The sequence below is a fragment of the Phalacrocorax carbo genome, chromosome 3 (assembly GCF_963921805.1).
Source record: "Phalacrocorax carbo chromosome 3, bPhaCar2.1, whole genome shotgun sequence".
Lineage (NCBI taxonomy): Eukaryota > Metazoa > Chordata > Aves > Suliformes > Phalacrocoracidae > Phalacrocorax > Phalacrocorax carbo.
This window is the reverse complement of record NC_087515.1, coordinates 123,025,027-123,035,962: the sequence shown is the minus strand read 5'-3', so window position 1 is coordinate 123,035,962 and position 10,936 is coordinate 123,025,027. Positions and strand designations below refer to the sequence as shown.

The 10,936-nt window shown below is 42.8% G+C and overlaps 1 protein-coding gene across 2 annotated transcripts in view; it reads right to left on the bottom strand.

Moving 5' to 3' along the window:
* Positions 1 to 10,936, bottom strand: part of RCAN2 (regulator of calcineurin 2) — a 94,232-nt gene that overhangs the window by 8,613 nt on the left and 74,683 nt on the right. For both annotated transcript variants that reach the window (XM_064448201.1, XM_064448202.1), the window contains 2 exons: positions 8,867 to 9,040; positions 6,769 to 6,940 (listed from right to left, as the gene is read on the bottom strand). In XM_064448201.1, the coding sequence (XP_064304271.1) occupies positions 6,769 to 6,940; positions 8,867 to 9,040 (346 nt within the window). The remainder of the gene's footprint in view (positions 1 to 6,768; positions 6,941 to 8,866; positions 9,041 to 10,936) is intronic.

The window sequence follows — 10,936 nt, the reverse complement described above, 5'->3', positions numbered from 1 at the left end:
AGGCAACTAGTGAATAATAGCTGTAAGTCAGGCATCTTGCTGTGAGAAATATTTTACTGCTGTGATACCATTAATGTTGACATTTAACTGCTCTATTTTTGGCAACCTTTCCTCTGAATCCAAACTGAGCAAAGCATTACAGGTCTTGCTGATAGGCTAAAATACAAAAAGAGAAATAGCTTGGTTGTGCTGCACTGAGAAATTATATGGTTTTTCTTTGCCTATTTTCCCTGCGGGCTTCAGCTAATTTCTCAGCGATGGGCTGACGTCAATGCTGCCAACCAGCACTGAAAGCTACATTGGTCACTGTCAGCTACAAGCGGCTCTGCAGTGATGTGCACACACAACGCCGGGCCCTTTCCTTGTACACCAGCACCGTGAAGTAAATCAGATTCACTGCCCTCTTAAAAGGTAATAATCCCAGCTCAAATGCCACATTCTTTTACCGTTCAAATCCTTCCCAGAAGGATTCTTTCCGCTGAAAAAGAACAGTGGAAGTAAGTACAGATGCAAGGAAAAATATTCAGATGCCACCGGCACAAGTAACTGCAACAGCAATTAACGTCACTTTGCAAATCAAAATGTGATGCACTCGTAAATTAGGTTTTTAAGGAATACAGTTATTTCTGAGCATAAATGAGCTGCAGACTCAGTTCTGTACTCGTGATTATTCATGCCTGCAGAACTGCGCCTCGAACTGCAGAAAGCCTTTCTGTGGCTGAGGTACGAACAGAACAAGAGTAACTATGGGCCCTTTATACAGCTGTATCTTGTTCCTAAATGTAACTGTCGTTTGTGGAAAAAATATAAAGGTAATAAGTACAAAATAAAAATCCAATCGATATGGCTGGATTACCCCTCCCCTTCCGATTTTTTTCCGTTTTTTTTCCTTTCCTCTTAAACAACACCTCCAGCATAATGGCCTTAAGCTGTGTCAGGGGAGGTTTAGATTGGGTATTAGGAAAAATGTCTTCACTGACAGAGTGGTCAGGCACTGGAACAGGCTGCCCAGGGAGGTGGGGGGTTCAAAAACTGCAGGTGGCACTTCAGGGCATGGTTTAGGAGGCCTGGGGGTGCTGGGTTGATGGTTGGACTTGAGAATCCTAGAGGTCTTTTCCAACCTTAATGGTTCTAAAAAAAAAAAATTAAGCTAAATCCACTGCAGTTAAGCTCGTGGAGTAATGGTTGGATCACTGCACTCAAGTTATGTTTACAAGACATAGGTTGTCCCAAACTAAGAGAAGCAAGTCAAGTTAGCATAGTTCAGACTCATTCAAGCATTTGTCCAGTCACCTCACTCAGCTGTCTCTGATGCTGCCTCCTTTGCGTTCTCAGGCCCTACATTGCCCCACCGCTCCTGCTTCTCCCACCTGCCTGGAGAACTCTTACAGGTTAAGCCAAAGGTCTCTTGAGGAGAGGCGCCTTCCTCCTCCAGCAGTCTTTGGGCTACCCCTATCCCTTAGAAATAAGTTGTTGAAATATTCACGTAAGCTGAGATAACAATAGAAACTCACATAAATTTACTCAGAAAAACACCACAAAATCTATCAAATATGCTCCAACATCTAAACTCTGCCTTCAGGATATAACGCAGGGAAGAATTAAGCTGTGGCACCTCCACCACGCAGATCTGTCAGAAAACGTTCCTAACAAACCCCTGGAAATAGCAGCGATGTTCCTCCATTCATTTGCTTCACATAACTTGAATTTTCACCATTCAACAGCAGGCCTAGCTGTTTTTATGTCACTTGGCACTACCTTTTGTGACCACATTAACCACAAGCAAAGCCACAGCCTCAGGGGAGGCAAGAAAGATGACTGCAAGAACAGCAAAAAACCAACTTAATAATGTTTCAGAATTAAAAATAATGGCATGTGATTTTCTATCCCTTTGTAAATCAGTACTATGACCTTTCATTGATGGTGCATCTCTTGTCTAATGAGGCTTTTTGTCCAGCAAAAAGTATGTTCATACACTTAATTAATAATGAAGAAATGGTAATTATACTGTGCAGCTACCTCATCCCTGATCATGATCAAAGGTTAATGGGTTCAGAGCTGTCCATTCCATGTTAAACGTGTCATTAGCACCTTTTACTTAATAGTCCCTTCGCTTCACCCAAGTGCTTTACAAGTAATACAGTGCAAGTAACGGGTGGTCCTTTGCACAGGTGCCTGTTCACCTTGGGAGAGACACAGCAACCCATCCCATACGACACCAGTACGGATCTGCCATGTGCCAGATGGAGGAGTCGCTCTCTGGAAGCCCATCGCTGATGTTGCAGAAGGGCACTGTCCTCTCCTGGCCAGCAGAACAAGGCAGAGGGAAAGCTTTCCACACCCAGTAGCTCGGTGTACCCTGCCCCTGGCAAGGGGAGGGAAGGGCAGAAGCAGCCACAGAACAGAGGGGAGGAGGACAGAGATGGAAAATTTTATCTATCACCCATCTGGCTGCCCCTCCAGCCCCTTTTAATCCTCTCTGGAAGCCATATGAAGTATTTAGTATTTCCTTTGAATCAGTGAGAACAAACATGAGTTTGAAAACACCTGGGCATAGAAGACTTGCAGTATGAGACATGGTTTGACGTGCCTGTGTGCGGCATTTACTGGCCAGGGTCCTGCTCTTCCCCCTTTTCCCCTTCCCTGTGCAAGGGTGAGCCAAACCCAGGGCAGAGCAGGGGCTGGAGCTACGCCTCCTCCTCAAGAAGCCCAGCTAGAGCATGGCAGGAACAGCTACATCGCAATTGCTCAGAGACAAAAGCGAAACCATGACCCCACCCCGCCTCTGACCACTAGTCATTCGCAGGCCCAGCAGCCAAGTGCCACAGACTGCTGCAGGGTCTCCTCTGTGTCCCAAGAGGTACCACTGTGGACCTAACAGCCATCATGTGTAACACTTCAGAATGGTGCTTTCTTAATGTGAAAAATGTATTTTACATGACCCGGAGTGTAGCCTGAGGGCATTTAGAAGGTACAAAGCCTGCTCGAACGCTGATGGACAGGTAAACGCAGAGAGAACTGAAACTGGTGCAAATTTGTCTATATGGGCTACTGGAGACAGTGCCCTGCCTGGACTGGTTTACAAACAGTGCCTGAAATTGTGGAGGCGAGTATTAACTGATAGAGGGCAAAATGGCACTGGGAGCACATGGAGCAGTTAAGTGCTCAGGACCCTGACCTATATTGTGTGTTATTATACAGTACAGATCTCATTAGTTGAGCCATGATCCATGAGTCAAAGCCATGGGAGAAAGGCAATTTGGGCAACCACTGCGTGGGCAGCAGGCAGGGGTTGAGACTGGCCAGGGAAGGCCAGAGCGGCACCTGGGGTCCTGGGGAAAGGCACTCTGAAGAGTGCCAATTTAGAAAGTGAGGGAGTACAGGGCAGTCTGTAGAGAAGAAATTAGGGTAACAGGTTTGAGGGGAAGGTGAGAAGAAATATGCAGGTTGGGGGATAGATAAGGAGGGGGCAGGATTGCCTTCCAGAAAGTAAGTGCCAGGACAATGGTGATGGTTTGTAAACTGCTGCACTAAACAGAAGAGCAAATACAGCTGCCTTTTCTTTGAAAGGAGCAGCTCTGCTGTATATACATAGCCTATACCTGGAGATCCACCCCCACCCCCCATCCCAACATATGTAATGTAATATAATATTTCTCCTTTCTTCGCTATGAGGGCGGTGAGACACTGGAACAGGAGGCCCAGAGAAGCTGTGGATGCCCCGTCCCTGGAAGAGTTCAGTATCTAGTGGAAGGTGCCCCTGCCCATGGCTGGGAGGTTGGAATTAGATGATCTTTAAGGTCCCTTCCAACCCAAACCATTTTGTGATTCTAAAATTATTTCCTGTATTCCTCAGTGGGATGAAGCTAAGACCTTCGAAAATGTTACGTAAAAGACACGAGGGCCTAGACTAGCTTGGTACACGGCCGGCATTCCTGCAGGAAAGAGGGCCAAGTCAGGCTGGGCAGAGATACAACCTGGGCCTGATAGGCAAACAGCCACATTACCACCCTCATTCAGTGCAAGGCCTTTGTATCTTCATCAGTATTTTAAATTACTGGTAGTTCTCTTGACAGTGGAAGTGTTTTTCAAAGAAATTAACACACTACTTTATTTGCAATATATTGAAAACATTGTAGGCTGGTGGTCAGAACCAGGCAGCCACAGTTGCTGGCTCTAACTGGTCTATGGCATTCTGTTCATGCCTTGTTTAAAGCTCCATTTCTGTGTCTGCAGAAAGTGAGAATACACATCAATCAACCATAAACTTAAACATGCCATGGTCTTCCCTAAGAAGTAAATGCACCTTTAGCGACCTCAATTTAATGTCAAGGATCAAAAGGCAGCTTCCTTTTGTGCACAGCAACAAGAAATCTTTTCCATTAGACCTCTGAGATGCCAGACAGGCATTGCTGCAGCCACAAGGCAGAAAAAAAAACCCCAAACCTGTCCCAAAACTGAGCTTGGAGAAAGACAACAGACAGCAAATCTGTTACCTATAGCTTTTCCAGCCTATTCATTTTACTCTGCAGCAAATCCCTCAGTCTTTGAGCCTAAGGACAGTTTTAGTCTCTTAATTTTGTGGCTATGGTGGTTACGGCAGTTTACTGTGACAGGAGATGACCTGTATTCATGGAATGGGAAAGTAGTGTGGGTCTGCGTCCAAGTGGCATATCTTACATTCCCAGCAAAGTAGGTCAGCAAAACTCATCTCGTACTGAGGACGTACAAAAAAACCCCTGCTCACTATTTACAAATTCAAATGAGTTTTCCTGGTCCTCAGTTATTAATCTTACCAAATCAGTGTATTAAATATAGCAAAGATTCCTCATGAGTTAAAAGACACGGGAGTCAGGCTGTAACATTCGGAGTTCTGTAAACAACTCTGCCAGTGAGTTAAGCCATCGTTACATTTTTTAATTGTGTTTTTTTGAATGAAAAAATCTAACGTAGCTGAGGCTAACAGTGTTATTTGATGTACAGCGGTATGGCTTACTAATGTGCTACTGAGAAATGAGTGTTGGTGGGATTTGTTTTTCAATGAAATTCTAAACATAGTAAATGCACAACTGAGAACTGCAACGCTATTTTAAAGCCGCCACTGCAGTTAACTAAAATTGATCTCTCTAACAAGTGCTAAAAATAGAAAGATGAGAGCACACAGTGACTTTTCATATTGCTCCCTGCAGGCTCCTTAAATACGGGTGAATATGACCTTCACGCAAAGCTGTCCCAGAGTGTGGGACAATGAGTGATATTTCACATTCCACTGCTCTAGAACAGGAATTGATTTATTACCCAGCTAGCTAGGGAATTTGTTTACATGTTTCCATTTATAACACTGCTGCATCGAAGAAAAAAAATAGTTTTTTGTTTTTCTTTTATTCAGCATTTTAGCTGAATCAATTCTGGAAATAAAAGCATCAATTCTGGAAATAATAATATGCAATATAATATGAAGCATTAAAACTGACAGCCCTTTTCTATGGGCTTTCCAGCTGAAAGGGAATAAAACACAGGAACCCCTGATGTTCTCCTGATACGTATTTTCCCCCTGTTAGAGACCCCATGTGAAGAAGAGATGAGGTGATCCTGCAAACCTCGAGAATCACGAAACATCTCTTCCTGCACCCCACGCTCTTCAGCTCTGGGTTGCTCTGGTGCACTTACACAAAAGCCCCAGTGATAAGACGGCTGCAGTTGGAAGCTAGTCTCAGAACATCTTCAGCACAGCTGGGGAGAAAAACATTCTCTCATCCCACAAGAATTTCAAAAATAAACTCTGATAAATTTTCATGAGCTCACCGCCAGCTCCCCCAATTGTTATTAGACTGGACCTGAAGTGTTTTATTTCAATATGAAAATAATTTAACAAGCTATTTTTTCTTATGGTTTACAAATGTAAATTAGGCTTAAGTTCTAAATGATACTGCTTAGACCTGACACTGGAACCTTTTAAAATTTTCAAAATGGAAAAGAGGATGCTTTAACAGCTTTGAAAGAAAACTATTTGTAAAGATGACTTGATTAAATCAAATGTAATCCTCTCCTATGAGAAGTTTTAATTTTATCAGGTAAGTATTTTCTAAGGGAAAACATTATTTTGATAATCCCAGCTAGCTTCAGTTCCTGGCATTAGCTGAAGATGGGAAGACAGAAGAAAGTCTATCTGCATTATCCATTGACATCTACCCTATTTTGATAGAGCCTGCAACTTATCCCATTCCTTCTGCATACAGTTTTTGACAGAAAATGGGTAGCCTCAACAGGGCAATCCTGACAGGACTGGGGAATGGTAGTTCTCTCTTGACAAAGTTGTTTAACGTGAGAGATTCCCCACTCAGGTGGAGATGCAGCGAGATGCCTAAACGTCTGAGGCGGCATTCTGCATCTTGGAAAATGGTACTGAGCAGATATGATTTAAAAAAAAAACTCCTAGAGTTCATGGACAAACATTTGTCCAGTCCCCACATAAACCATCAGTTGTCTCATCCAAGAACAAACCCAAGCACAACAAATTGTGTAAATAAGCTTTGATCTGCTATTCAATCAAATAGCACTCACAAGCTGCAGACACAGTATAATTCTGTACGTACATAAGGAGAAACTCATTCTTAAGCAAAGAACCTGTTGACACACATCAACGTAAATCCAAAGCTTTAACCCAACTCACAGGCTTTACCCCCACTTCCTCTACAGTTATTCTCTATATTGCTGTATTTCATCTGCTTTTTCTGACACATTTTCACACAAAGCCCACGAGCTTACCTGGTCCTAGCTTAGAAACTGCATAAAGGAGGTCATAGTTGATGACAGGTGTTGCATCATCTATTGGTTGCCACCCTACAGGTGGGGAGGCTGGAGGCGAGATGAGAAACTGTTTTGCAGGCTGTGGTGGTGCCAAATGAAGCTTGTCTCCATCTGTCTCAGAGGTCTGAATCTTTAAAGCATAACAAATACATTGTTTAGTATAGGATGAGTAAATGGAATGATTACTCAAATCATACATTTCTAATACCAAATGCCACCCAGGCAGGGTTTCAGCGTCAGTCTCAGCAGAGAAGGCCTGGAGATGAATTTCATCTCAGCCTTACAGGTGGTTCCTCTACAGTAAATATACTGGGAGGGGCCATTATATCAGCAAGCTACAATGTTTGTGCCTATTGTATATGTTTTCTGAGGATAAATGCAAATCTTTGGTATCCACAGCTGCTAGTTTGGAGATTTTTGAGGCTGAAAAGATACTGTTGGATCTACTGGCCTAAACTCCTAAATAAAAACAGACATTAGACAAGAAACCAGTAAGTCCTACTCCAAGGCCTTATCAGTAACTGATAATTTCTGCTTCTTCTGGTATATTAAAGAAGTCTCAACATAAATGAATTATACTACAGCCATACCAGCACAAGTTTACAACCAGCTCGGGCCCAGAAGCAATAAACTGCATTTGCATGACAGCAAGGCCAAGATACACAATGGGTTTTGCAAAGAGCCAGTTTGGGTCTCCATGATCCCCAGAACTTCTAGTTCTGGAAGCGCTTATTCAGTCTGGCTCAGGTCCATATAAACATACACTACTCCAGACACTGTGCTGCTTCCTTCCACATATTCATTCCCCGGGCACAACTAATAAGCTCTTTTAAGACTGCATGCACTGGAGAGCATAGTGCAGATAACTAAACTGATTTCCTGCAAAGCCATTTAGTTACGGAGACTAATCATTATTATGCACTTTTTTATTTTTCTTGCATTATCCCAAGTTTCCTATTAACCTCTTGGTTGTGCAGTTAGCGTGAAATCATTCTCGGATCTGCTTAACAGGATGTTTTGAAACCTTTCAGAAATCATTCGGAGCCAGATCTAGGAGATCAAAGTATATAAAATGGGACTGAAGTAGACTGTCAACACCTAAATCCAACTGTAAGATCTTCTGAACTCTCCTAACCCATTAAGCATATTGTTTTGTTCACAAATGTAGTTTCCCACCTTTCTGAGATCCTGCTTCTGCCAAGGCTCAGAACAGCTCCTATTCTGACCATGCTGTAGAGGCTCAAAATTTAACCACCTAGAGGTTTGACCGATATCTTCAAATGAGCCTGCCCTTAACCAAAGGCCTCTGAAGGACCAATGTGGCAGCTCAAAGCACACTTACATTTCTTACAAGCACTAGTGAGTATTCCATCAGCCACAGTGGCCACAGCAACTTATTAAATACATTCAAAAGAGGTGGTGGTCAGATGCTCAACCTCCCTCACCTTTCTACATCCTGGCTGGGGCCTAGTACTCACCCAAGGCTGTGGGACATCTGGGTTCTCTCACCCTTGGCCAAGAAGAATTGAATCCCCCACCTGTGACCTCCAACAGGTGGATACAATCACCTATGCCCACAGGCTGGGGGAACTTTTCCACACCTACCTTCTCCCTTTTACTTGAACTTAATTCCTTTAAGAAAATTCACACATGTATTCAGTAAGAAAAGAAAAATAAAAGGCGCAGGAGGAAGCCTGACTCAGGGTTGCAGTCAAATAAGTCAGCTGTACTTTTTTTTATGAGCTTATGATACTTTACCTCCATCTTTATGGTTAGTTTAGAGAGTTACCCACATAAAATACCCCACATTGTAAGTCAGTTCTAAGCTATGTAACTTCTGTGTGTTGAACAAGCAACTTGGGACCTAAGTGGTCCTTTAAATTTACTGCAGACCCACTGGGCAGGTACAGCTCAGGCAACATAAGGATGTCTGAGTAATCTTTTAGCAGCGAGATTGGGCATGGGAGAAACCTTTATTACTGTTATTCAGTGCTGCTGCACAATATTTCTATAAAAGTTACACACTAACGTAGAAGTAGATACCAGATTTCATTACCTGTGCGAAATACAGCTTTAACTTCTTCCCTCTGAACTGTGTTTCATGCAGCTCTATTCTGGCACGAGCAGCTGATTTGGGACTACTAAAATTTATCCGCACACGCCTGAAGCTTTTAAACAGCTGGAATGTCACACAGTCATCATAGGCACGGAACAAGCCTTCAAATTTTTCCTGCAAATGAAAAAGAAATAATGCTGAAGATTAACTTTGTGCTCTGTCACATCAGCCTGTGTCAAAGGCTAATTGGAAACTTGACGACAGCTCTTTATCCAGGAGGTTTCAGCCTGTGGCCTTTGAGGGTGGGTGTCCCTAGGCTAATAAAGGCTCTGTGAAAAGAAACTAAGGAAAGCGCTGGTCTGGAAGTGCTGAACTCTGCGCAATGTTTGGGGGAAGGAGTCTTCAAACTGAGAACCAGCAGCTATGGAACTTGTTGTAAAAGCTGAGCAAAACTGCAACAGTGATTTATGAAATGAAGCTGAAAAGGGCAAGTGACTGAAAATACCAGACAACTGTGGTCTCATCTGTACAAAAGCAAACATTGTGCTGAATTACAGTGGAGTCAGCAGCCAAAGTCAGGCCCACTGTAGCTGAGGGTTACACTCACATCAACACTGCGGCGTCATTTTGTACTACATGTTATGGTTTTCTGGATGTTTTGTCATTTAAACACCTTGCACAGATAGACATTCTTTGAGGGTTCCTGTAGCAGCAGGTTAAAAATTAGATAACTGAAAACAGTGACCTGTCCAAAAGACATTAAAACATTAACCACTAAAAACGTTTAGCTGTACAACTCAATGTTCAAAAGCACACGACACAAATATGGGTATTTCAGTGCTGTAAAAGAAGGGTCTGAAGTGTACCACATCTATGGACCTAGAGATCAACAGAAATTCAAGGTACGTTACCAGCCTTGGAGAATCAGACTCTCTCTGCAATTTGTCTGTAAACTATGTCTCTCCGCACACAGAAGACTAGTTCCACATCATCGAATAAAACCAAAGTCCTTAAATCAATTCTGACACACTCACACAGGACTTTTCATTCACACAAGCATAGATTCATAAAATATTAAGACTGAAAGGGAGCAGTTAACAGCCTAGCCTTTGTGTTTACTCAGATTTTAGACTGCCATCCAGTGAGTCTCACATGAAGTCCTAGCATTTTAACTACTGCAACCAAGGCTTGAAGTCTTAGAGATGGTGAATCAGCCAGAGCAAAGTGAGTTCTTTATCCTGAAAAAATAGCGTGAGATGATTTGCCACACCATTTCATACACTAAGCGCTATTATGTCAGGTGTTTGTATAATTACAATAACCTGACATTGTCTTTGATATATCTGCAAGTCAGCACATTTTTACATGTTTTAAAATACAACTTCTTTTCTTCTCATCCAGGAAAACAACTTCTTATCCCTTAGAGTGGATAACTGGTAGAGGCTGCAGAAGATGAAACAGGAAAAGCAATTCATGTATTCTCATCAATACTTCAGTTCTCACCTGCTGATCTTACAAACAAGACAAGGAACCCAGAAGTTCTTAGAAAAATGTACCCTGAAGCACAGTGAAGCTGCATCAGGGAGCGCCTACTGTTAGTGTGACACCTTTGTAAGAGTTAACTAGGAAGACAGACCAGTTTTGTGGCAAGGAGTATGAGACACTAATGCGCATGTGCCAGATCTTTTATTCACTGCCAGGTCTGTGGTCTTCTCCCCCATAACTGATATTCCATATCTGGCACCCTTTCAAAGGAACCTCCTGATGGTCTATTAAGCTTTCGTGATTTTCATTTCATTTTGCCTGACCTCACTCACCTCCTCCTCTCACCACAGGAGATGCTTTGGAGGAGGGAAAAAAAAACAAGAGCAGAGAGGGCTCAGTGGTTTGGCTGAGGGTGAACAAAGGCACACAGTAATCCCACAGGCAGCGTGAGGTTGACAGGTTTGTACCAGCGGGTCTAGTCATGCCACCTAAAGTTCAGACTGTCAACATTTCACACCTGAGTTATGGTTTTTTAACTGCTTTGCTTACAATTTTGCGAGATTCTATTTTCCTGTGCAGAAGTCT